At 49.2% G+C, this 26,316-nt stretch overlaps 1 protein-coding gene across 5 annotated transcripts in view; it reads left to right on the forward strand.

Annotated features, from left to right (window-relative positions):
• The window catches only part of TIAM1 (TIAM Rac1 associated GEF 1), a 122,565-nt gene extending 96,633 nt beyond the window's left edge, over nt 1–25,932 (forward strand). Inside the window, exons 16-28 of one of the 5 annotated variants that reach the window (XM_083855101.1) lie at nt 4,081–4,184; nt 12,456–12,635; nt 13,092–13,160; nt 13,448–13,573; nt 15,388–15,496; nt 17,824–18,003; nt 18,117–18,235; nt 18,958–19,066; nt 19,797–19,855; nt 20,675–20,777; nt 20,900–20,987; nt 21,815–21,987; nt 23,611–25,932. In XM_083855101.1, coding sequence (XP_083711227.1) covers nt 4,081–4,184; nt 12,456–12,635; nt 13,092–13,160; nt 13,448–13,573; nt 15,388–15,496; nt 17,824–18,003; nt 18,117–18,235; nt 18,958–19,066; nt 19,797–19,855; nt 20,675–20,777; nt 20,900–20,987; nt 21,815–21,987; nt 23,611–24,092 — 1,901 coding nt within the window. In that variant the 3' untranslated portion in view covers nt 24,093–25,932. Of the gene's footprint in view, nt 1–4,080; nt 4,185–4,961; nt 5,060–8,339; nt 8,370–8,649; nt 8,736–12,455; nt 12,636–13,091; nt 13,161–13,447; nt 13,574–15,387; nt 15,497–17,823; nt 18,004–18,116; nt 18,236–18,957; nt 19,067–19,796; nt 19,856–20,674; nt 20,778–20,899; nt 20,988–21,814; nt 21,988–23,610 lie in introns of those variants that run through there. The other 4 variants (XM_083855103.1, XM_083855104.1, XM_083855102.1 and 1 more) reach the window with 4 other exon arrangements.
• Nucleotides 25,933–26,316: the final 384 nt, after the last annotated feature.

A 26,316-nucleotide genomic window follows, 5' to 3' on the forward strand; every position in this document is an offset into this window, starting at 1 on the left:
AGCTGTCCCTGCAGGTGCCACACGAAATAATTGGGGATGGCTTAGCCCGAGGTGGGAGTGAAATCAAGTCTCTGCACCAAGAATGTGACTGATGATCTTCTCCACCCATTTCCCTCGGTGTTTGTAGAACAGTGTTTTATCGAAGCCTTTCTTTTCCTGCTCCTGTGTTTTGTCAGAGATCTGTTACCTGAAGTGGGATCCACGTGACATTTTAAAAAGGGCTCTGTGCTTGGATTTGGGATATTGTGGTGTTATCTTAGATTTTTGTTCTTGGTTCCACAGCTCCTTGCAGAGAGCAGTCAAGTATGAAATACCCACTGACCTATTTATTTGTGTCCTTGCTGATTGCAGGCAGTTTGCTGGCCAGGCAGATCAGCTCCGTGATTTCTGCTGAATGCTTTATTTCTAGGACACAGATCCTGTGTGTGGCCTGAGGCACTGCAGCCCCCTCTCAGCAGGGTCACAGTGCCAGGGGGCACACAGCACCTGTGGGCACATCCTTTCTCCAGGAATCCAGCATCTGCTTGTAGGATCATGCTGGTGTCCCCATCTTCTTCCCTAGAAATTCTTCATCAGCTGTCAAGGCAGCAAATGGTAGATTTAATTTTTCATATGAGACAAATGATATTGTTTATTTTCAGAATATGAAAGATACATGTTAGATTTTTTTTGTTTAAGGAAGCTTTCCTGGTGCCTTGGTGCTCACTGGGAGATCTAGAGGAGCAAAGCAGAGCTGTGTTTCTGGGAGCTGACCTCCCTGGAGTGTCTGCCAGAGCTCCTGTTAAATCACAGTCTCTCACAGCTCTTTCATCATCTGGAACTCCCTTGCACATGCTGAGCTTGGAGCTGGAGCTGCAAATCAGCTCTGTGGCTGTGGTTACTTCACTGTGTTTGCTTAACAGGTTATTTTGGAAGTGACCTTGGGTTTTCTGTCTGTGACTGATGTGAGAGCTGCCATCCTGGGCACGATGGATGCTCTCCCTGTGGAACTTCCCTGCCTTTGCAGAGTCACGAGTTCTGTTCCTTTCATCTCTTATTGCTCTTCCTGACTCTGGGTTCTCTCCTGCTAACACAGCCTGCAGAAATCGGGCTGAGGAGGATTAGCTCTGGTTCTGTCTGGGGCCCCACAGCAGGTTTTCCTTATTGCCTAAAGGGATCAGTGGGGTCTGTCTCCCCTCCCCAGGAGGAGTTCTGCCTGCTCATTCTGCTCCCCTTGGTTCAGGGAATGAGAGCTGAAAGCTGGGAACACAGCCTTGGATCTGCCCCACATCATCAGGAAGGTATTCTGCTACTGGGAGGGGATCTGGGAATGGGAGCAGTACCCAGGTTTGTTTGTGGTCTCCCCACAATTCACTCCTTGTGGTGTGGGGCACAGTCTGTGAGGTTTAGGCTGTGCCTGCCCCTGTACTTTGGAGATTTTAGCACGGAGAATAATGAGGAGCACATAAATCACCATGCAGAATGGATAAAGACTGAAAAAGGAAGTGCCCCCCTGCTTGGAATGGGAGTACCAGTCTCCTAGGCAGAGAGCACGTGGGTGTTTGAGGGAATTTATTATTTTGTCACTCAGAGAGCAGCCAGAGGCTGGAGTTATTAACACACAAGCTAAATTTATGCTGTAAAACTGAAACAAGCTTCTAGTGCCCTCTAAAAACAGCCACTATTTTTTATTCTATCCTTGTCCATCTCAGGCTCCCTTGGGCTGAGTAATTTGGATTTCAGGAGCAGATGAGGCCACCGTAATTTCCTCAGGGTTATTTTCACGATGCTGACGGCTGATTTCAGATCTCCTGTAGCACCGTTCTCATTCCGTGCTTGATGTAACAATTCCGGGGCACTTCCTGCAGCAGCCACTGGAGGGGTTTGGGATAAGGATTCATTTTTCATCCCGAATTCTCCAAATTGCTGCGGTGCTGCCTCGCCCTCTGGCGGCCGCAGGAAGCAAGGCTGCTTTTCCCAATTTTCCCACGGAAATACATCCCTCATTCCCGGCGTCCCAGGGAGTTTAATTGTTCAGTGTTTCGGAGCTAACCCGAATCCTTCTGCAAGGAAGAAAAAAGTACACAGTCACCTGTTTTACTGCAGATTTATCAGCGAAATGTCATCTTAAATAAGAATTTCATCTGGGACACCATTCCCTAACAACTCCTGTCAAAAATGGTGCATTTAATGACAGTGAGGTGTTCTGTTGTCATACCGGGGCCATTCCCTGGCAGCATTTGGATTAGAAGCTGCAGTTAAACTGCCCAGACAGGTGATACTGGTGTGTTTTGAAGCTTAAGCACTCGAGTGCAGGATTCCTGGTTTGTATTTTGTGTTAGCAGGGTGCACAATTTGTGCTGCAGCTGGCAGAGCTTGGCTCAGGATATTTATTTCCACAGCACTGAAAGAAAAATATAAATAGTAATAAATAAATACATGGCCTGGCAGCAAGGAGGCTTTAGGAGAGGTACCACAGGTTGTGGATGTCTCATTAAAACCTTGAGTTACACCACCCCTGCAAACTAGAAGCAGCAGCCATGGAAAATTCTTGCCAAGTGCTGGGGTGGTGTCGAAGCTTTCCATGATTCTCCAGGCCTTGAAGCCCCAGCACCTTTGCTCCAGTGATGGAAGACTTCCTTCTATTGTGCTGGTTGTATCCACAAGTGGGAGTTATTTCATGGGCTTTGGTCACACTGTCACAGACATGACACTGCTGGGGCAGCCCGGAGGCTCCTGTGACCTCCCTCTGTGGTGGGGTCAGGGATTTGACCCCCTTTTCCTGCTGCTTTTCTTGGATTTCCCTTTCTCATTCCTTAATGTCCCGTGAAGGCAGCAAATGGCAGTGGGCAGGAAGCAGGAAAGCAGCACGTTCTCCTGCAGAGCTAAATCAGGACTCCCAGGGCAGAAAGCAGGTGATGGAATGATCCTGACAGAAGTGGGACAGGAATGGGAGGTATTAACGGACAAGAACGTGCAGCTTTTTAACCAGCAGCACATAAACCTGCTCAGGTCCCTGCTGGCCAAAGACATCAGGAACAGCCTGAGCACACGTGCAGTGTGTCTGCTCCAGTGAAAGGTTCCTGTCTGCTGGCTAAAAGTGCAGGAAACGGGTTAAATGGGCCTTTGACATGCAGGAAAAGAAAAAGGGGTGGCTTAGAAGTAATAGGAACAAATATCATTACCTTTGGTTTGGGGTGAGAAACAGCTGCAAGGTGCATTTCACACAGCTTGAGTGGGGAAATGAATTTCGGTGGAAAAACACAGCCTGCCCCAGACAAACAGTGGCACATGGCACTTCTTTGCTCTGTTTTTTTAAATGAACACCTTGAGAATTCTTTTTCATACATTAATAGGGAGAGTAGAAAGCTGTTAGTGAGATTTGATAAAATCTGGGCAAGGCTCAGAAAACCGAACTTCTTACAGAAAAAACACTTCTTCAAATAGATTCTATGTTGCCAAACAGCCCCTTCAGGCACATCTCTTTCCAAGGTAAATTCTCTTTTCAGAAGATGGGCCTGAGTTCTGAGCTACCTTTTATGTTTTTTCCATTTCATCAGTGTCCACCTTGACTCCATCCCACTGTGCAGAGTATGTTCTGAAGTTATTTTCAGATTTCTGAATTCTGGCTTTTCCACGTTATCTCTGGACATGACAAACTGGGAAATTTTGCAGAGTCATGCAAATTATTTTTAATAATGGGGTCTAAAAGTTTGAAGGAACAGCAGCTGAATCCCCATGTCCCATGTGAGCCAGGCTGGCTGGCCAGCACCAGCACAGTTTCCACATGAAACCATCGGGGTGGAAAGGTCCTTGGCCCTGCTCACCAGCCAGGCAGTGAATGCTGGATGTCAGAATTTCAATGTGACATTTCAGCCTTATCTCTGAATGTGCCCTTGCCAGTGCAGTGATGCCTGCTCTGTAACCTGTTTGTTTTTACACCTTTCCTTAAGCCCGTGCTGCAAACCCTCCTCGGAGGTCGTTGGGTGCCTCTGGCACAGCCTCGTATTGGAGCATGCTTGTGTTCCGTGGGAGCTGCAGCAGGGTCTGTGGGTTTTGGGGAATCCTGGCCGTGCTCTCACGCCGTGTGTCTCCCTGCAGGGCTCTCCCTGTGCAGTGACCCCGACAGCTCTGCTGAGGCCGCCCCGGAGGAGGCGGAGGCGCAGGACCTGGAGTCGTCAGACGAGGCTGAGAAGATGAGCAAGGTGAGGAGGTTCAATGTGCACCTGATAAGGAGGGCAGCCAGACTGGAGCTCCTTTCCTGGGTTTGCTTTGTGTTTATGGATGATCCTGGATGGAACAAGCCACACGGGTGAGCTTTGGTCACCCGCTGCCTCTCCAGCAGGATTTGTGCCTTTTTTTCCCAGGGCGGGTTCTCATCTTCGGTACCTTGTGATGTTCCCTACACAGTTTGTAAATAGGCTGGTTTATCACCTCCATCCCCAGAGCAGCTCCACTAAACCACGTGGATTTTTAGGATTTCTTACTCTTTCTCGATTAAACTAGAGTTAAACTGTATTTCCTTAAAGCAATAGCATCGTTCACATGCAGGTTTCTGATTGCAAACTAATCCTGGCCAATCTGCCTCAAACTGAAGCAAAACTCTCCAGGTATAGCTAAGAGCTTGTGCAAATGAGATGCCAATTGCGGTGGATTAAGGGACAGTGGTTGGTGGTGACAGTGGGTGATGATTGGTGCCTTCTGAGGCAAGATCCAGCAAGATTATCTTGATTGCTTTTAGGTATTTATGATACAGGTGGATGCTGAGAGTTTACAGCTATTTTTCTTCACAGTTAACGATCTAATGAGAATAAGATGTCAGTTTGTCGGTGTTTTCTTTACTGTTTTAACCAAGCTGTGTTGCACTGAGCTCTGGGCTGGTCCCTTGCTGCTCTGCTGCAGAGAAAGGAAGGAAAAGACCTTGGCCTCTTGTTTCCTGATCCCTTGTGTCACTCTGGCCTGGAGTTCTGTCCTTGATAGCCAGACAGTGGAAGTCAGATACGGGCAAACATGAAATGCTCGCAGGGAGGGTGATTACTCACACAGTTTGTTTCCAGGTTTTATTGAGGAACTTTTTCTTGTAAGTACAAATAATTTCCTCTTCAGTCAGTGGACGTGTTTGTTGATACATTGGGATTGTTAACTGTAAATTTCTTTAGTAAGTAGAGATGTTTGTTGATACTAAAAGGTTTTTACCTGTAAATTTCTTCTTTGGTAAGTGGAGATGTTTGTTGATAGTTTGGGATTTTTAACTGTAGATTTCTTCTTTAGTACTTGGACGTGTTTGTTGATAGTTTGGAATTTTTACCTGTAAACTTCTCCTTTATTAAGTGGAGATGTTCGTTGATACCTCGGGATTTTTAACTGTAGATTTCTTCTTTAGTAAGTGGAGGTGTTTGTTGATATTTTGGGATTTCTGACTGTAAATATGTGGGATTTTCATATGCTCTGAGCAGCGCCTGTTCTGTCAAAGGAGGCTGTGGCAGAGCAGCAAGCACAGCATGTGGCTGCTGGGGAATCAGCGCTCTCCATGGCTTTTCCAGGGCTTTCTTTTCCCGAGCTGTGCCCCAGGCTGGGGGGTTTTGCCCCTTGTCTGGTGGATGCTCAGAGCTGTAATTGCCTGCAGAAGGCGTAAGGATTACCCGATTAGCTCTGCAGCTCAGCAGATTTAGTCAAACTGAGAAATGGGTGTTAGCAGCTTTAATGCTTAATATTCCATCCTGGAGGAGTAACTCTCGAGCCTAAGGAGCCCTGGTTTGCAACGGGAGGAGCTTCTGCCTGTCTGGCAGTGAAATGTTGACATCACCAAGTGTTTCCTTTTGGGATACAGAAATATGTCTCTGTATTTATGTGGGGTGAAGACAAGTGAGGCTTTTTTTTTTTTTCCTGTTTCAAATTGCTTGAAATGTTCTCCCACAAATAAAAGACACAAGTACCTATGGAATATATCTAACCTACTCAGTTTGGCCATCTCAGGGATGCTGCTGTCTCTGCTCTGTACTCAGTGCCTTCCTTGCTGACTGTAGAAACTCCCAAGTTATCCTGCAATGCCTGTAGAAAATTCTAGTATATGATAGTGGGAAAGAAAAAAAAGCTCAGCTGAGGGTTTTCCTAATCCCTTGGCTTTTCTGTGTGCTTGGGAAAGCTGATGTGCACAGGAAGGAAGGATTCTTGCAATGTGTGTTTTCCCAGGGGGACTCAGAGGCTGTGAGGAGAAAAACAAAGGTGTTTTCATGTCCATGCCCTCCCACACCTTTCCCTGCTCCTGGGATTATGGCACGGCAGATTAAGGTGGTGTCCTCAGGGCTGTTTCACAGGGGTTAGTTATTTCTGTCAGGGCAAGGGGAAGGCTCTGCCCTCCTCCCAGGTTCCCCTTTATCCCATCCATCCTCTTTATCCTATCCTCAGCTCCCAGCTGTGCATGGTGGAGCTCAGGGGAGACTTCCCTTATTTTTCTGCCCTTTAGGCTACAGCAGGGCAGGAGCACTCCCATCCATTCACCGCTGGTCAGCAGGGGAATGTTCCCATTTTCCCAGCACCAGAGCTCTCCAGCTACATGCAGAGCTCCCCTCCTTCCAGCACGGAGGCAGCGTTAGGGGCTGGAGATGCCAAAACAGCCTCTGGGGTGTCTTGTGGCGATCCTGGGGCAGGGCTCCATCCATGCCCAGGGAGACTGCAGACAGGGACAGCTCCCAGCCTCCCCAGGAAGCTCCCTGGCTCTCCAGGCAGCAAAGAGATCCCAGGGCAGCATTAATGATTCATGGCAAGAGGAGAGGAGTGAGGTCTCGCAGCCTGCGTTCGTCTGCTCTCGTAGCACAGGCTTTGGGTAAGGTAAGATGGGGAAATCCCACCAAAAGCTGGTCTTGGTCCCTTCCACCTTTGCCAGGCAGGTGGCAGGAGCTGTGTGACACGGGAGGCACTGGGATGTGTCCTTCCTCCTCCTCTGTCCCTTCCCCCAGCCCAGCATGTGTGGGTGTGTGTTTCCTCAGGAGTGCTGCTTTTGCTTCTTAATCTGCAGAAGCCTCCAAGCTGTGGTGGTGCTGAAGGATTTGGAGGTGCAGCAGGAGCTCTGAGGATTCCTCCCTTTCCTGAGCAGCTTGTCTTCTGTGTATCCTAAAGGCCTGATAATGCAGAGCTTTCCTCTCCTTCGCTGTTGTCAAAGTAATGATTCCATTACACAGAATAAGGGAAGATGAGGTGTGTCTGTGGCTGTTGTGGTAAAATACTGGAAACCCTCCTCCAAGGTGGGCTGAGGTGTCAGTGGTGTGGGATGGCTGCTGTTCTCTGGACTCACTCCCTATCTGATTTCACCCTCTTATCTCTTGGGATGACATCTGTGTGAAGGGTGGTGAGCAAAGCGCTTTCCAGGTGCAGCCCTTTTCCTTAAGCCATGCAACTGGCCCTGGCCTGAGGTTTTCTACAAGGTTTTTTGTTCGGGGGGGGGGGGGGGGGGGGGTGGGTTCTGTCTTCCTTTCTGTCCCCATTTCATGTAGGAACCAAGGGGAGGAGAGAGCTGGGAGGGAGAAGAGTGGGGGAAAGGAAAACCTGCTCTCTGCCACCTTTCCAGGCTTGTTTTCATCTAGCACTGAATTTCAGGATGTTTGTGGAATGGGGGGCATGTCCCTCTGTTAACCTCTGGCCAGTAGAACATCAGAAACGTTTCACACCAGAGTAATTTCTTCAATGGTTACCTGCCCCTGTGGTGACCTGGTTATTTTGGCCTTTCCAATATTTAGGTTCCCAGGGGGCACCCAGAAAACTGAGTATATGGGTTCCTGATGTTGCAGGCTGCCAAACGCTAAAGTAGGTGCCGTACTGAGTCTCAAAATCTGTCTTTGTGTATTTTCTTTTCCTGCCGCGGTCCTTGGAATTTAATTGGGGATGTGCTGTAAGAAGTGTCAGCAGTTCACATTACTGCAGGGCGCCGGTTTCTCCCTGTTCCTAATTGCAGACGTGTGCCTGTGGCAGTCAAGGCCAATTACCTGCCAGCAGCGGTGCCTGGGGGAGCGGGCTCGATGGGCTCTGGTGTGCACGCCTGTGCCACTCCGAGGGATTTTTTTCCAAGAAAAGTAGGTCGGCTGCTCTCTGCAGCATTACTCGAGACCAGCATAAGTCTCCAAACCTTCAGTGTGTTGCAGGAGACGTGAAAGGATTAAAAGGGGGATTTGCGGGGTCGGTTTCCCAGCGGCAGAACCGGCTCTTTTAAGTTCCTTTCATTCCGCGCCGTATCCCTTGCGCTGTTTGGTATTCCCGGGCTCTGCTCGGCCACAGGCAGCGCGCACCGAATATTCCCGATATTCCCCGGCTGCCCGAGCTCCGCTGCATTCCCGAGCTGCCTCCCACAGCAGCGCCGGCTCCGGCCTCGCCTGGCTCAGGATCCCGCAGCTCCGGTGAGCAGACAGGGAGAGGAGGTGTGCGGCAGGGAGGTGGGCACTGCCCGTGCCCTGCCCCGCTCACACCCGGGGGGAGCCGCCCGGGGTGCCTGGGAGGAGCAGGGGGAGCAGTTTGAGGTGCCTGGGAGGAGCAAGGGGAGCAGTTTGAGGTGCCTGGGAGGAGCAGAGGGATAGCCCAGGTTCCCTGGGAGGGGCGGGGAGCCGCCCGGAGCCCCGGGATGTGCAGCCCCGGGGCCGCGCTGCCCGCCCGGTGACCGCCCCGCAGGCTCCCCGGCGATGTCGGCGCTCTGGAGGGGGAACCGAAAGCTGCGGAGCGAGAGCGCGGGCAGGGATGGCGACTCCCTGTTCCGAATGCTGTACCTGGTGAGCAGACCCGGCTCGGGAGTCGGCACTCAGGGGATTATGTGCTGGGTAATGGGCAGGTTCCGAGCTCCGGCTGAGCCGGGCGGTGTGTGCCCTCCGGAGGCTCTTTGTTGCGGTGCTGGAAGGATGCAGTGAGCCTGGCTTTGTTTGGGCGGGCGCTCTGCCGGGAGTGGTGCTGCCCAGAGTGCGCTGTGCGGGCCAGGGGCGAGCTGCCCCATGCCCAGGCACCTGCATGTCTTTGCACTGGAGGAAATGGCTTTGAACAGCCAAAGCTCCCCGCTGTGGGCAGCAGCCCCGTGGTTGTCAATGTCCTTTATGCTCCTCCATGGGAAGGGTGTGAGCTGGGCTCCTCGGCTGAGCCCCTTCCCGAGGAGGGGTTAATGTTGGTGAACTCCACGTTCCAGTTGTGGCAGCCCTCAGTCTCGTTTTCAGTCGCTTGAAGGGATTGCCTGTGGGATTGTGCCTCAAGTGTCCTGCCGTGCCGTAATTCTCCTAGAGAAATCCTGGTTTAGTGCTGTCATTGTCACTGTTGGCAGAGCTGGTGCAGGGAGATAAAAGGATCTGTTTCCCTACTCTATCCACTTTCTCTGGGAAAATGGAGACAGAGAGGTTTTCCTGAAATCTGCTTGAGAGCTTTCACCAAAATAGCTGTGCCTGAAGCCCCCTGTGTGCAATGTGTGTCTGCTCTGTGTCTGGAAATGGGGTTTTTAAAGGGAATACCAGGTAGACAAGATTGTGCTTGGGGATGAAACACAGCAGTTGTTGCAGGTGGAGTCATGCATTTCAGTTCTAGGAGAGAAACAGCAATGTTTTTATTGATATGGACTGATAAGGTAACCGAGTTTGCTGGTCAATATGATGGTGGTTTAACAAGGCTTGATGGTGAGGTTCACTTGGTTGTTTACTGCAACCTCCCACTGAGGGATGAGGGTCAGAAAGGACCCAATGAATTGCTAAATTCAGAGGGGTTTAGGTGCAGCTGGACCTGCTCTAGTGCAGACTTGGTCAGTGGTTTATGTCTGAAGGATCATATTTAATAATAATTATGAAGCCAATGCCTCATATCCCTTGGCTAAGAATACAAAGTTCAGTGAGTCCTAGTCACTGACCAGGGCTCTGTGGTGGCCAGGAGCCCTGAGCCTTGAGAGACACCTTGGGACACTTTCCCACTCAGGTGTGGTCACACAGCACAGCTGTCCTGTGGACAAGCATGAGAACGGCTCTGTGACCATGACTGTGCTGGGACTGTGTCCCAGGCATGTGGGGCAGGGCAGTGGGAAGACAGCCTGGCCATGGCTGCAGCCCTGGAGCAGTTTATGAGTGTGCCCGAGTGGAGATAAGGCTTTGGGAAGTCCTCCACACTTCCTTCCTGCCATATGGGTGTAGCTGCTCCTGCTGGGGCACACCACATGCCTCTGTGAGTTATTTCAACCTCAGTGCTGAGCTGGTGTTTCACGCCCAGAGCAGATTCTCGCTCTCTCTTTCTGGGTGACCCATCTTTCCCTGCAGGAGCATGCTCAGGATGGGAGGATCTGCGGGGTGGCAGGCAGGAACTGCTTAAAACACTTGGTTTATTTTGGGGTGTGATTCCAGATTGCGCTTTAGGCATTAGAACTGGGTTTATTTGTACATTTGGATCTTAAAGCAAAACACCACTGGACACATCTGCCTCAAGTAGTGCTGACAAAGCCAACCATTGCTGAGTAAAACCATGCCTCTCCTGGGATAATTGTGTCTGAGTTTCAGTTCTCTGGGCCTTCCCAGCAGAGCAGGGGACCTGGGAAGGTGTTGTAACCTGAGCTGGATCCAGGCTTTCACCCACTGCCCTTGGTGGATTTGGGGCTGTTGGGATCAAGGTCATACCTGCTGAAATCTCATGCAGATCTAATCTAAAGGTTTGGACATGCTTTTGACTTAAAAACACAGTGAGTATAGGTAGAACTTTGCTGAGAAATAACGAATTATTGAATAATTAAGACTAATGAATCCCAAACCTCAATGAACATGCCAGGAGCAGACTGAATTGGAGATGGACTGGTCCAACTCACTGCTTCCTCCTGCCCTCAACTTGCAATATTTTTCCGTTCTTCCACATCTGAGTTAAACCTCAGAAATGGAAGGTGAATATTTTCCCTGTAATGAAGTGTGTCCAAAAGGCATTTTTGTACAGACAGCCAGTTACAATGAGCTCCTGGCTTACACCTGTATCCTGAAGAGAATGATCCTTTGTGTAATGAGCATCTTTGCTCATGTGCTGTCAGTGGGACCTCAGGGGAGCATTTGCAGCCCTAAGAGACCTTTAAAGAAAGGGGGTGGAAATCCTTTGTTGTCCTAACATGGACATGGTGCATGGAGAGGAAATAGCTCTGTGTGAGCAGACTGCATAGCTTTAAAAACACAGAGATCACAACTACCAGTGGGTAGGAATGAAGTGGTGTTCCAGGGGCAGAGCTTTGTCTCCAAACTGCAAGGTGGGAATGGGCTTTATTTTCTCTCTCTCTCTTTTTTTTTTTTTTTTTTTTTTTTTTTTTTTTTTTTTTTTTTTTTTCTTTTCTTTTCTTTTCTTTCTCACTCTTTTGCTTCTCTTTGCATTTCTCTGGTTGAACAGGGTGATTTTTGGTCAGTTGTTTCATAGATTTACAGAGGTACCCATGTTGGAGAACACCTCTGAGACCATGGAGTCCAAGCTGTGCCAAATCCCCACCTTGCCCCCAGCCCAAAGCACTGAGTGCCACATCTAGGAATTCCTTGGACACCTCCAGGGATGGGCACTGGATGGGCACTCCAGACCGCCCTGGGCAGTGCCTGGCCACCCTTTCCATGGAGAAATTCCTGGACTGAGGGGCTGTAGAGGCAGTGCTGTGGAAATCCCTGAACCTGGATTGAGATCCTGTGGCAGGATTGTCAGGTGTGGTCACTGGAGCAGCTCCTTTCCCTCCAGGTCTCTGGGAGGGATGGAGACAGCCCACGGCTGCCTCGATAATCCTGGAAGCCTGGGGCTGTCGTCACTGACACCACAGACTATTCCTGCTCCAAACTCTTCAGGGTAATGAAAGATGTGAGGAAATGATATAACACAAGGGGGTGAAGTGAGGATAACTGTTTTTTTATATAGGGAGCTGGTTAAATATTAAAGCAAGCAGCGAGATGGAGCAGCCCTGGGAAGCGGCACTTATGGGGAAGAAGTTCACCCTGCCAGGCACATTTCCAGACACAGCTTGGGGATACAGCTGCTTTCCCAAAGGGCTTGTGCTTGGAGCCTGCAGGGCCTTGAGCTGGGCAGGTTTGCTTCCCCAAAGCCCATTGTGAATGGTTTCTGTAGCGCTGTGCACAGCACTGCTGCAGTCCCGCCTGGGGAACTGGCAGGGGGCTGGGCTCTGTGTTTTGTTTGCACAGGCATTTTTGGTTCCCAATTCTCGGGCCTCTCTGTGAGTGTGTCAATCTTAAGTGCTGGACGAGCTTGTTTTAATTAAAATTCACATGTCTGAAACCAGGAATGAAGTAGAACAGCACTTCAATTAATTAGAGTTCTGCAACTCTTTTTTTTTTTTTTTTTTCCTTTTATCCCCAGTCACAGAGAGACAGGATAGACACTTGTGCTGCCTGTTGAAAAGTCCCCAAGCTGCAACTTCTCAGCTGCAACCCCTCCTCAGCCCCCTGCTTCCTCTGGCTTTGACTTCCAATATTACCACTGCTCTTTCCTCTCCCTTCTCTCCCAAGAGCACAGAGCAGGTCGCAGCTTTCTGTCGCAGCCTGCATGAAATGAACCCCTCTGACTGCAGTGCTCCCCCCCAGGACTGTGCAGGGCCCCAGCTGAGCACCATGAGGCAGCTCACGGACGCTGACAAGCTGAGGAAAGTCATCTGTGAGCTCCTGGAGACCGAGCGCACCTACGTCAAGGTGAGGGCGTCACCAGCATCACCTCTCCTGCTCCGCTCTCTTGGTTTCTCCTATGCTGCTTCATGTCCCTCTCTGCTGGTGAACTTGCACTCAGTTCTGCAGTCTGGGCCTAAAATACAAGTTAACCCACTGAAAGAAGGCATTTTCAAAATGGCTGTTCTCGTTCTCAGATGGCTTAGCTGGTGTGCAGATACTGCTTGCTGAGATCTGGTGTTGATTGTATAGCTAGAAATGTGTAAATGTTTCCTTTTCCTGTCTGAAATCATGTGAGATCCGGCTATTTCATGTTGTGTGTGAAAAGAAAAAGTTCTCAGATTATCTTTGGAGAATTTTTTAATTAAAGTTCTTAAAAATCAAGCATTTTTTGAAAAATTCTCAGATTATTATGGATATTTACTGTAAATATCCAGAGGCAGGCTGAGGGACCAACATGGGAACCTTTTTTTGAATTTTTAGGACTTAAATTGTCTGATGGAGAGATACCTGAAGCCTCTACAAAAAGAAACCTTCCTCACACCAGATGAGGTATGTTGACTTTTGCTTGTCTTTTGGCCAGGGGGCTTCTGCTTGCCCCTCCACTCTGCCCACCCAGCTGGGCTTGTTTGTCTGAAATTAATTTCACTGAATTCCAGTCCTTTCAAATAATGGATTAAGTAGAACATCGAGGTGCTGCTCAATAATGTCTGCAGCTTGTTTTTTCCTGACTCACATGGATTATACAACTGGACTGAGAATTGCTGCAGTTCTAGAAAACACAATTTTATCCTCAAAGTGATATTTTCATCATTCTGCTTTTTTTCTCCTTTTATTAGCTGGATGTTCTCTTTGGGAATCTGACTGAAATGGTAGCATTCCAGGTAGAGTTCTTGAAAACTCTGGAAGATGGAGTAAGGCTGGTTCCAGACCTGGAAAAGCTTGAAAAGGTTGAGCAATTTAAGGTAATAATTGTTTACTTTCATATATGAGAAACACATTATTTGCATTGTCTCATTGTTTAAATTTTGAGGAGACCTTTAACACTCTCCATTGTATTTTACACTGTTCGTGTAAAAACCTGCATCTGCTTCCATTTAAGATGAATTTTCAACTGGTGCTGGTGCTGCTGAAAAATTCTCCTGCTGCAATTGTAGTTTATGCTACATTTAGCCATATAGAGCACTAGAAACCATGTGCTTTTTGGTTCTATTCTTGCCCTTCTGCCAGATTTCTTGCCTTGAGCTGTCAGGAAATGCTAGAAATGGAAAGTTACATAAAATCTTCGTCCTGACAAGTCTCATGTTCAGAAGCCCTCTGGGGCTACAGATCAGAACAATACATGGAATTTTGTTTCCACTTTCAGTCCATGGTTCTGCCTTTCAGCAGGTGTGTATCTTCACAGGTAGAAATGTAACCTGCAGCTTTGTGAGCTTCATTTAAAACCCAGGGAAATGTGGGAACAAATTTAATTTTGTGTCCAGTGCAGTGGTACTGGTAATGGAGGCATGGCAAGGAGATGACAGAATGTTTTTCCTGAATTCTACTCTGGCACTGAGCACCACTCACCTTGCTAAAGGACAGGATGAGTAATAATAGTAGTAGTAATAATAATAATAGTTCCTCTGGCCCCTGTGTGCTCTGAGCTGTAAGAAAGGAGTGTCAGTGAAGGGTCCTTCCAGAGAAAATTCCCATCTCCTGAGTGCTGCTGCTTCCAGCTCTTCCCAGAAAAGCTGCACCAAGCTCCCTTTCAGTTCTGCCCCTGGGCCCGTGTGGAAGCTGCTGGCTGTGAAATGCGGGGCTCTGTGGTTTCAGTTCTGCACTTTGCTTCCCCCTCTCCCACTCGCTGTCCCCAAGCTGCCCACGTGAGGTCTGAGCCCTTCAGCAGGTGCTGTCTGGTTCCCAGGACATTTTGGGATTGTGGTTGACCCTGAGCACCACCTCATTTCCTTAGTGTGTTTGTGAGGGATGAGTGTTGCCTGCAGCTCCTCAGTGCCCTGATCCATTCAGGGTCAGACACATCCAGTCCTCTCTGTGGCCTCTGGCCAGTGCTGAGGTCACTGAGGCTTTTGAGTGCAGCTCTGGAACTGGGAGCCCAGTCCCTGTGAAGTTAGTGCTGCCTCCAGCATGGGACTGGGCTGCTGATGCTGTTTGCAGAGGCTGAATCCACACACCAGGGCTGGGCCTGTGTTGTGGTGGATGAATCAGGGAGTCACAGAACGGTTTGGGTGGAAGGAACCTGCAGGATTCCCCAGTTCCACTCTTTCCACTACCCCAGGCTCCTCCAAGTCCTCTCCAGCCTGGCCTTGGACACCTCCAGGGATCCAGGGGCAGCCACAGCTTCTCTGGGCACCCTGTCCCAGGGCCTCCTCACGCTCACAGGGCAGAATTCATTTCTAATATCCCATCTAAACCTACTCTTCTTTTAGTTTGGAGACATTCCCCCTTGTCCTGTCACTCCAGCCCCTTGTAAATAGTCTCTCTCCATCTTCCTTGCAGGCTCCCTTCAGGCCTCACTGAGCTCACCCCAAAGCTTCTCTTTTCCAGGCTGAACAGTCCCAGCTCTGCCAGCCTTTCCTCCCAGCAGAGCTGCTCCATCCCTCTGCTCATCCTGGTGCCTGCTGGGCTCACTCCAGCAGTGATGTCCTGTGTGCAAACACACTAAAACTGCATTGTCCTGTCACCCAGTAGCTGGGTGGAAGCTCCATATGACCTGGCTGAAGGCAAAAAGTAACTAAATGTAACTTTTTACTGATTCTTTTTTCTCTTTGAATTGCAGAAAGTGTTGTTCTCCCTGGGTGGATCCTTCCTGTACTACGCTGACAGGTTCAAGCTGTACAGTGCCTTCTGTGCCAGCCACACAAAAGTCCCCAAAGTCCTGGTCAAAGGTAAGAGCCCGTTCCAGAGCTGTTACAGCCACATGCTGGTTGTGGTCACTGTACCCCAAACCTCTCAGGGCAGGAATGGGGGCACACAGGTGCCTGGCTGCTCTCCAGGAGCCTTTGGAGTAGGGAGTTAAGTCTGGAGAGGCTCTGTGCCATGGATGTTGGGGGACCAGCCCTTGGTGACCCCTGAGCAGCTCATTACAGCAGCTGGCTCACCCTGCTGGGCAATTTTTACTCTCCTCACACTTCATTTATTCTCCCTTGCTTAGTTTGTTTTGTTTTCAGTCACGTGGGAAGATTTCCTGAATGGAATCACATCGTGGCTCTGTGCTCTGTGCTGATGGCTCACTGTGGGCTCTGGAACCAGGAGTGCTGGCTCTGTAGTGACTTCTGCATCCTCCTGGAGTTTGTGCCAGCAATCCTTGCTGGTGGCAATCCCATGGAAGCCCCAGCCAATGTGGTGGAGCACTGGCAGCCACTAGGAGAGGATCAGCCTGAGAGAATGTTTTATGGGAGCTGGCAAAATATTTTAGCCTTCTCTCCTTCCTCTTGCCTGCATTCCAATTTGCCTGAGAAGTTTCCATGTCAGAATTCCCAGCAGGGCTTGGCTTGCTGAACTGGAGATAAAAGCCCTGTGGTCTGGCTCTTGGGCCAGCTTTTCTCCCAGGGATATTTTTCCCTGTGGAAGTGTAAATCTCCTGGAGTTACCAGTGCTTCATGCAATTCCTTTTTGGCTGAGACATTAAACAAACAAATGGTTCCAGTTGTAGCAGCAGTGCCAGTGAGGGAGGAACTCTTGTTTTTCAAACATCTGGATGTCTGACAGTCAGAAATTTTGAAGTTTTTTGTTTCTTGGTTAGTTTGGAGTTTATTTTTGTATGTTTTTTCTGCGTACTTTTCCTTTTTTTCCTTTCGGCTTGTAAACTTTTATTCCCTGTGCTGCAAAGAATACTTGGCAGGTCTGTGGAATACATAAATAAATGATTTGTTGCTAGTCACATCCATGCTTTCTTTTGGCATTGCTCTATTGGACCCTAATGTTAAAGCTGTAGACTAGGTAGATGTGGTTATTTTGCTTTTCTTTCCACTGCTGACTGTATTTATAAATGAGAAAGTGTTGCGCTTGAATTATGGCATAAACTGAACTTAAAATCCTATTCCAGAAGTAAATGTCTTCAAAAGCCTGGGAGTGTATTTCAGGTGTCACTTGTTGTCCTCAGCTGAGGTGCAGGTGGCTTTTGCACTTGAAACTTGAGTTGCTTTATGGAAATCAGGTGACTGCCTGCAAAAAACCTCCAACCCCGGCAGGGGACATGACTCCAATAAAAGCAATTGTGTGGAATTGCTCCTGCACTGAATAATTTGTATGTCTATAAATACTACCTCCTCCTTCCTTCCCTCCTTATGCTCCAGTGGAGGGAGCAACAGAGAAAATGGCAATTCTATAAATTCATAGCAGTCAGGTAGAAAAGATGATAGCAATCAGGTGTCCAGTCTGCCTGTGCTCCCAAAATCTGGTGCATTAGCTTCAGTTTACTGCTCCTGCTTCTCTCCAGCTCCGGATGGTTGTGGTGACTCAGTGTGGCATTTTAAGGTTTAATGAGGTAACAAGAACCAGACTTGCCAGTATTGGGGGTGCACCACAGCTTAGAAGAAGTGACTTCTCACAAATGTCCAATTCGAGACTTTGCTTAGAGGGAACAGATGATTAAAACAGTTTGTGCTGCTCTAAAATAGTTGCCAGGCCAGAAGTACTTACTGCTGTCTGCAGCTCTTCCCAAGAGGCAGCTCCAATCTCTGCTCCCTGGGACAGGGACAGCATCCAGGGAAGGGCTGGAGCTGGGCCAGGGGAGAGATTTAGGAAAAGGTTCTTCCCCCAGAGAGTGCTGGCACTGCCCAGCCTCCCCAGGGAACGGGCATGGCCCCAGAGCTCCAGGAGCCTTTGGACAGTGCTGCCAGGGGTGCCCAGAGTGGGATTGTTGGGGTGTCTGTGCAGGGTGGGATTGTTGGAGGTCTGTGCAGGCCCAGGAGTTGGGCCGGAGGATCCTTGAAGGACCCTTCCCACTCAGGAAATTCGATCATGGATAGTGAAATTAAAAATTGCCCGTACTGGAGGTGGATGCCTGCTGTGAAATCCTAAATAGCATATCCAGGGAGAGTGTCAGTGACTCAAATCCTGGAGGGTGGAAATCTAATTCTGCAGGCCCAATAAATCTGCACCTCCTTACAAAATGTCTCCGGATAAACCAATTTAAACCTGGAAAAGTTGCTTTCTCAGGGCAGCAGGGATGATTTTTCATTGATCCCCTGGCTTCCTTTGACCCTTGCAGCCAAGACAGACACTGCTTTCAAGGCATTCCTGGATGCCCAGAACCCGCGGCGGCAGCACTCCTCCACCCTGGAGTCTTACCTTATCAAACCCATCCAGAGGATACTCAAATACCCCCTCCTGCTCAAGGAGCTCTTTGCTCTCACTGACGTGGACAGTGAGGAACATTATCACCTTGATGGTAAGGACTTAACCCTGCTTGTCTCTGGTTCACCTCTGCTCTTGAACCTCCTCCCCTCCCTTCCTCTCTGAGGGTTAAAATCCCCTTTTCCTCATCCTCTGTCTCTCTTCCAGTGGCCATTAAAACAATGAACAAAGTCGCCAGCCACATTAATGAAATGCAGAAAATCCATGAAGAATATGGAGCAGTGTTTGACCAACTCATAGCAGAACAAACAGGGGAGAAAAAAGAGGTAAAAATCAGACTGAGAGAGGAAAGGGCTGTTATTATGGTGCCAGTATTTACCTTTCCTGCTGTGTCACTGAAGTAGATCCTGGTGCAAATAGATAAATCCCAGCTCAGTTCAAGACCTGAACTGAACTGAGATTTCACTGTGGGGAGGGTGGAAGGATGGGGTAACATCTCTCTGAACTGGGGATGGCCCTCAGTTTGTCACTCTGGGAGACCATTAGGACAAAGGTCTGGTTGCTGCATCTCCCAGCAGTTGGGAACTCCTTTCTTAGTCTGTTCCCAGCAGTGTGGAGTTCACAGAGGAGCCTTTGGGCAAAGTCAAGAGCCACAGCAGCTGTGGGATGCTGTGAGGGTGCTTTGACCACTACACCTGATGCAATCTCTGAATTTTACCCCAAACTGCATATATGCTTAAATATTCCAAAAAAAATACAAAGAAACTGGTAGGGAGAAAGATGGACAAAGGGGAACAAAAGGCAAAGAAAACATCTGGTTTTGTCCCTGAAACTTCCAAGAGCTGGATTCTCAAGTTTAACTTAACCTAATTTATGCTCATTAATTAAGGGTTTACATGCACCTGTTTGCAGTCAGCTGATGAAATACTCCAGGAGTTTGCTGGGGGGAGTTTTGTTCAGGACTAGACTTCATGCAAGTTTTCTTGAGCTGAAAACTCACCTCAGACTCCTTGAGCTGGTTCAAAGCCTTGGTTATTGGTGTTGGCAGGTGGCCGACCTTTCCATGGGGGACTTGCTCTTGCATAACACAGTGATCTGGCTGAACCCTCCTGCTTCCCTGGGCAAGTGGAAGAAGGAACCTGAGCTGGCAGCATTTGGTTTGTATCCCAGGACTTTTATTTCACACGCCTTAAAGCATATATTGAATGCTTAACATTGTGCCTGAGCAGATATTGAGAGTAACTGAGCATGGCCTTCCCCAGGGTTGGCTGGGACTCAAACATGGGCTTGTCTCTCTGCTGCAATGCTCAGTTCTGCTCTCTGGTAGTTATCCTGCCTCCAGTGAAAGGTTTGTGTGCTTGGGAATAGAGGAGACCCATTCCAGGCCTTATGGACTCTCTTGAGGAGAGGCTGTGGGAGCTGGCCCTGGTCAGTGTGGGGAATGGAAGGCTGAGAGGGGATCCATCAACCCCCACAAATACCCCGTCAACCCACACAAATATTTCATCAACCCACACAGATAAATATCCCATCAATCCACACAAATATCCCTAAGGGCTGTCAGAGAATGGTGCCAGGCTCTGCCAGTGACAGGATGAGGAGCTGTGGCCATGAACTGAAGCACAACAAGTTCCACCTCAACTTGAGGAAGAACTTCTGTCCACGGAGGAGGCAGAGCCCTGGAACAGCTGCCCAGGGAGGCTGTGGAGTCTCCATCTCTGGAGACATCCCAAAATCCCAGATTCCTGTGTCACTTGCTCCAGGTGATCCTGCCTTGGTAGGGGGGTTGGACTGGGTGATCGCCAGAGGTCCCTTCCAACCCCAGCTGTCCCAGAATTCTGTGATTGTATGACTCCAATAGCTTTTGTCTCTGACTTTCTCCTCCAGTGTTCAAAACTGCCGTGGTCCTTGTGTACAAGGATGGTTCCAAACAGAAGAAGAAACTCGTAAGTGTGCAGAGAGTGTTTGGGGGATGCTGTGGACGTTTCTGGGGCTGTGATGGAGTTTTGCTTTCCACAGAGCCATGGAGCTCAGTGTGCTCTGGCATGTGTGGTCCTTGGTGTCTGAGGGGCTGGGTGGGCACAGCAGGCATTCCTTTATCCTTTGTTGCCATGCTTGCCACATCCATTCCCTGCAGTGGAGTGGATTGTCCTGGATGAAGATGTTACTGCGAGTGTGTCTCTTGGCTTAGATTCTTTGGTCAGTGTGTGTGAGTGTCTGAGAGCTGATTAATGTCTGTCACCTCACACAGTGCCCTGGTTGCTGTGTGCCACCAAACAAGTGCTGGCTGCTCTCAGCTGCATCAAGAGTGGCTCAGGGATCCCACTGGAGTTTGGGATTCCAAGTTAAAGCTGAGCTTGACAGTGCTCCAACAGGGGCACAGTCTGTAGTGAAATAGGGAAACCAGTGATCCCTACCCATGGCATAAACCAGAGAGGGATTTGAGGTGTCTCATGGGGAAAGGCAACTTTCTCCATTGCACAGAGTGACTTCAGAGTGAAAAGCAAAACTCCAATGTATTCCTGAGTGTGTGTGCCCCCAGGGCTGGGTGACTTTGGAGGGCATTGTTAAGAGTCAATGGGCTCTAGGGCTGCTCAAGTCCGGATTTCAGCAAGGTCTCCACAGAGGGGCTCCTCAGGGAGGTGCTGGGGTGGGAAAACCAGGATTGCAGCAGGTCTGTAACTGGGAGCCTTCAGCACAGAGCTCAGCACTGTCTGCCTGCCCCAGGGTGTCTCATTTCCTGACAGTGTTTGAAATTCTTCCAGGGAGGATCACACAGAGCCTCAATTTATGAGGACTGGGATCCGTTCCGGTTCCGCCACATGATCCCTCTGGAGGCGCTGCAGGTGCGGGCCCTGGCCAGTGCAGGTAATGTTCCCTCAGCTGGGATCTGCCAGGCTGGAAAGCTGTGGCCTTCACTGGGCAGGGAGAAAAGGCTTTGGAGTTACATGTGAAGGTAGACACAACGTTCTGCTTGGTTTTCCCTTCAGATGCAGAGACCAATTCTGTGTGCGAGATTGTCCATGTGAAATCTGAGTCTGAGGGCAGGCCAGAAAGGACATTTCACCTCTGCTGTAGGTAAGTGGGTTTCCCTGTTTTCCATGGCAGCTGCATCCCTGCTTGCCCCTGCCTTTCCTTCAAGGCAATCTGGGAACAGCCAGTTGGGGGACAGTGGGGAATGGGTGTTAAAACCTTACTTCTGGAAGGCAGAATTTTCTATAATCTCTGAAAATAAAGGCACGCATAGCTTGATCAGCTTTGCACTTTTATGGGAAAAGCCTTATTGCAATTTTCCAGTTAAACTGCAGCATTGGATCTTTATGGCAGGCATTGTGTTCACCTGCTTCCTTTTGTGGCACCAGGTCCCAACCTCTGCACTTGGGACCTTTGATGGGTCTGCTGTTCCTCTAATAAACATCCATTGTTGTGGTGGTGGTTGCCTTGGCTTGTTTTTAGGGTTCAAGTAGAGAACTTTGAGCACAAGTTCATCAGGATCCAACAGAACTGATGCCAAGCCAGTTCCTGCTTGTAGGAAGAGCTGGGGGAGCTGTGCAGCTGTGGGGTGTGTTTGCAGGGACAGATTGTGCGCCACAGGTCACTGGATGCCAGGTCACAGCCAGGTGTGGGTGGCACTGCAGGGAAAGGAAACCTCCAAAGGGCTGAAAGGCTGAATGTTTTATTAATGATCTGGGTATTGCTTTCCATGGATGCCCACTGCAGTGACCATGGATTTAGCTTTGCTTTGTAAATACTGAGTTCAGTGGAGTCTTCTCCGGGAAAGCGCCTGCCAGTCAATTTGCAGTGTCTTAAATCGCAGAACTGGCCATTATTCACCTCATTTGCAGCCAGCTTTTAGCAGTTCCCAAGGGATAACTCTGCCTTTTGTATTCCTACCTCTTTTTCAGCTCTCCAGAGCACAGGAAGGACTTCCTGAAAGCAGTGCACTCCATCCTGCGGGACAAACACAGAAGACAGCTCCTTAAAACTGAAAGTTTGCCCTCATCCCAGCAATATGTTCCTTTTGGTGGAAAAAGATTGTGTGCTCTAAAAGGTGCAAGGCCAGCCATGAACAGGGCAGGTACTGTAGGGCTACAGACTTTCAAGATCCCAGTAACCCCAGCACCATTGTAGGACACGTGGTGATGTGTGTCACTTGTATATTAGGATTAGCATTCTCTCCTGTGTATGTAAAAACTGCTGGTTTTCCATGCTTCACTTCCTTGAGAGCCTTAAATTGCCTCTATTTCCCTTGCTTTGCACTTGAGGCTCAGCTTCAGAGCAGTGCTGCTGGCATGGAAGGGAAATGGGATTCCTGGCAGTACCTATTGGCTGTGCACTTTAACCTGAGCTGGGGTTCAGCTGAACAGAGCAGAAGCTGTGTGATTCTTAAAAGCATGTACAGAATTTTGAGACAACCTGAGCACTTTTGGACTAAAATGCACAAGGAAAAACAGCTCCCCTGAGCTTGGTTTGAAGGGGCAGCTGTGGGTGTCCCCCACTTGAGCCTTTTCAGCTCAATTGCTAAAGGGGCACGTGCTCCTCCTTCCCACATTTGGAGAGCCCTGCACTTGGTACTCTTATTTTTGTAATGGCCTGTCCTAAACTATGGATTTTCCTTTTCAGTTGACTTCAGGCAAAAGCAGTGAGAAAATCCCAGGGAAAGGTTTTAATTTTCAGAACTCTAGATGCTGGAGGGAAGAAATATTTCCTTCCAGCTGCAAAGTACACGGCCCCACTGCATGTTTTGTTCTGGTCTGTTTATTTCTTGTTCTGCTCATTAGATCCAGCCCTGTAGACAAGCAGGATTTCTGTTCCTCCTCTGACCAGGGCAGGCCAGACCAACACCAGCTGAGCCCAGCTTCTCCCTTGGGGTGCTGCTGGCCCTGGCTGCTGCAGGTGCCAGACCCCCTTTCAGTTTGTCTCTGTGGGGCATTTGCCTGATGGATTCTGCAGGGATTGAAATCCCACCTTGGAGTCCAGACCTCCCCCTACAGATACAATTGGGAACTGCTGAGCCCTCGTACTTAACACACCTTGTGAGGCTCAGGGACATTAAAACGTGACCTCAACCCTGAGGCAGAGCTGGATAAATTCACCCTGCAGATGCTGAGGTGCTGTTCAATGCAGGGGAGCAAACTCCAGCCTCAGAGCTCTGAAGCACTGCAGTGCCTGCAGGGCCACCAGCTGCAGGATTTGCTCCTGCTTGGGCAGATGTTCTGACACAGAAGATGGGAACTTGCTAATTGGGCCAGTTGCTGAGTAGATGCTGAGCAAGGAACTTGTGATAGCTCTTCTGGGTTGGGGGATTGGTTTTTCCCTTGCCCAGCAGGGAGGAAGTGAGGAAGGGAGTAGCAGAGCCTGGCCAGGGCCATGTAATTCCCTGTAAATAATGCAGCATCTTCAGCACTGAGCCGTAGCCACAGGGAAGGCTGCGGTGCTGCTCTGAGCCTAGACAGATTTCTCTCTGCAAGGTGTGAAGCTGTTGGATTTTGTGGGGCTGTGAGTGAGCCGAGCAGATGCCCGTGGTGCTGGCTGTCTGCCCGGGCTCAGGAGGAGCAGCAGCTGAGGGCCATTGTTCCTGGCACGGTGGATGTGAGCACAGCACAGGGAGGATGGCAGTGACCGGGCCAGGCTTAGCTTTGCCCAGGGCTGTGCCGTGTGTGTGTAAAACACCTGTGGGCTTTTATCTTTGTGTGTGCAGTGTCAGCCCCCAGCAAGTCTCTGGGGAGGAGGAGGCGGCGGCTGGCCCGAAACAGGTTTACCATTGACTCGGAGGCCGTCCACGGCAGCAGCCCCGAGAAAGAGCCCGCGCAGCCGGCGCAGGGAGGGGACACTGACCGCTGGGTCGAGGAGCAGTTCGACCTGGCACAGTACGAGGAGCAGGACGACATCAAGGAGACCGACATCCTGAGTGACGACGACGACTTCTGCGAGGCGGCGCGCGGGGCGCAGCGGGAGCTGCGGGAGCGGCTTCAGGCCACGTCCCTGGCGGGCGGCCGGCAGCCCTGCCCCGAGAGGTCCTGCCCGCCCGGGGACACGCACGCCGCCAGGATGGCTCAGCTGAGGAAGCAGGCCACCCTGCCCGCCATCAACGGCGCCGTCGAGGGCCACGGCGAGGAGGTCATCTGGGTGCGGCGGGAGGACTTTGTGCCTGGCAGCAGGAAGCTCAACACGGAGCTCTGAGGCGGTGTCCCAGTCCCCCCTGTCCCCCCCATGATTGCACACTTGCACACACCGTTGCGGCAGCTCCGATGTCCGAAGCCATGCGGCCACTCCTTCCTTAGGCAACTCAAACGCTCCGAAACTGGGAACGAAATGAGCTCGAGGTCCTGTCTTACCTTAACCAAGGGCTTTCACACTCTTTTATTTATTCTAAAACAATCAGGGGCTGGAATTGAGTGCGGGGAGAACATAATCACTGGAAAACAAATCACCCTGGATATCTTCACCCTTGTGCAGCAAACGGGCTCCAACAGGAGCGCAAGGACAGAGGGGTTGGTGGCCCCGAAAGCCGTCGGTCGTAGGCTCATCTCCTTCACAAGGAAACTGCCTTTTTAACCTGTACAGTCGCAGTATTCTGACCCCCTTTCCCTCTCTAAATGTAAGAGAATATTCATGTATTTTAGGAATGTGTGAGGAAAGGTTTGGGATTTCATGTTGTGTTCAGTCCTCTCGGTCTGTGGCTGGTCTAATTTAATGTCGATGTTGGAAGCTCTAGTTTTACATACTCTTGTAAAGATGCCAAACTCTCTTAAAAGAGATCCAAATTTAACACTTGAAGAAATATTTTTTTGTATTTTACCTGAGATGCAGGGGCACAAAGGGGTAACAGATTTAGGGTAGCTCCACGTCTAGGATACGAGGCTAGCTTTTTGCAGAGGGTTAGGAATGGTGGTTTTATATTAAAATATGAACTGGAAACTCTTATTTAGGTATAACTTTCTTCAGGAAGAGGTTTATTGTATATGTTTGAGACTGGAGTTTAGTTAGCTAATAAAAAGAATAATAAATAAAGTGACATGACTGAATTGCAGTGGAGTAAAGGGTTCTGTGGTGTGCCCTTGCTGGAGCCCCACAGATCCCTTTGCTCTGCTCTCTCTGGCAGAGTCTGGACTTAGGGGACAGGGAATTCATGGCCAAAAAAATGACCTCACCCACTCTTCTACCGTGGGTGAAACTAGTGTATTTTAATTCCTTTATAAAAGCTTTTCCACTGCAATAGAGGATGAAAAAAGTTCTACACAAGTAAACTTCTTTAGCATTTTAAATCTTTTATTTAAACATCTAAAACAGGGTAAAATGTGACTAAAATCTCATGGTTTTTAAGTAGACTTCCAAACACGAAACACAAAATAGCACTTTTTTTTTTTTTTTAGGATTTATATAGCTTTCCCCATTGCAGTCTCACCTATAGGAAAAAAAAAAAAAAAAAAGAAGATTATATGAAATTTTGTTCTGTTTTGTTGGTATCTATTGATGTTTGACACATCAGTAGGTACTTTGAGAACCTAAAATTTTATAATAGCCTTAGGATTATATTTTATAAAATCCACTCTGACTATATTTTAAAACATAACAAAAATTATCCCCCTTCCCCAAACATCCATCAGTGTCTGTGTGTCCCAGCTGGCATCCTCCCCTTGCCCCTTCCCTTCCCTCCCTGGTTTCTGGTGCACTATACTCAACTTCTGAAAGCTTTCTCTAGTAACTTTTTGCTATCTCCTGGTTTCTTTTCATAAGAGCTTTAGAGGAGTTTCTACCCCCTTTGTATGATCACCTGGTTGTTTTTTGTATCATCACCTGTCGATCGTGTCCCACGTGCTGGAGGCTTTGGCTGTCCTGGGCTGCTCCCAGGGGATGCAGTCAGCACTCAAATACTGGAAAGGCTGGTACTGGCAAGGTACCGTGGCTCTTGTACATAATGTCATGACATGTCTATGTCAAAGGTTCTTATATATTTCTTTTATAAGCTGAAAGAAGGTCTATTTTTATGTTTTTAGTTCTATGAATGGAACGTTGTAAATGCCTGTCAGAAATAAAATGCTGGGAAAAAAATAAACCAATAGCTGCAGAGAGTGGTGTGTGGAGGCCACATGTCACATGGAGCCTGGCCCAGGAGGGCTGTGAGGTGGAAGGGGGGAATACCAGGGAAGAGGTCCTGCATTCCCAGCTGGTGTAGCTCAGAAAGGAGCCCTCAGGTAAGGCTCTGCTCATGCTTTGGTGAGGGGACAATTCCCATTTCCCTTATGGCATCCATAACCAGCCATTCCTGCTGCTTTTCCAGGCTGGGCACAAGGAACCTTCAAGCGAGTGTTGTAAAAAATGAGGTAAAAGCAGCAAATTCCAGAGGAATTCCAGTTGCCTCAGAAGAGCTCCACAGCCTCTCTGTGGCCAGTCTCTCTCCCTT

Source organism: Zosterops lateralis (assembly GCF_965231275.1).
Source record: "Zosterops lateralis genome assembly, chromosome: 2".
Classification (NCBI taxonomy): Eukaryota; Metazoa; Chordata; class Aves; order Passeriformes; family Zosteropidae; genus Zosterops; species Zosterops lateralis.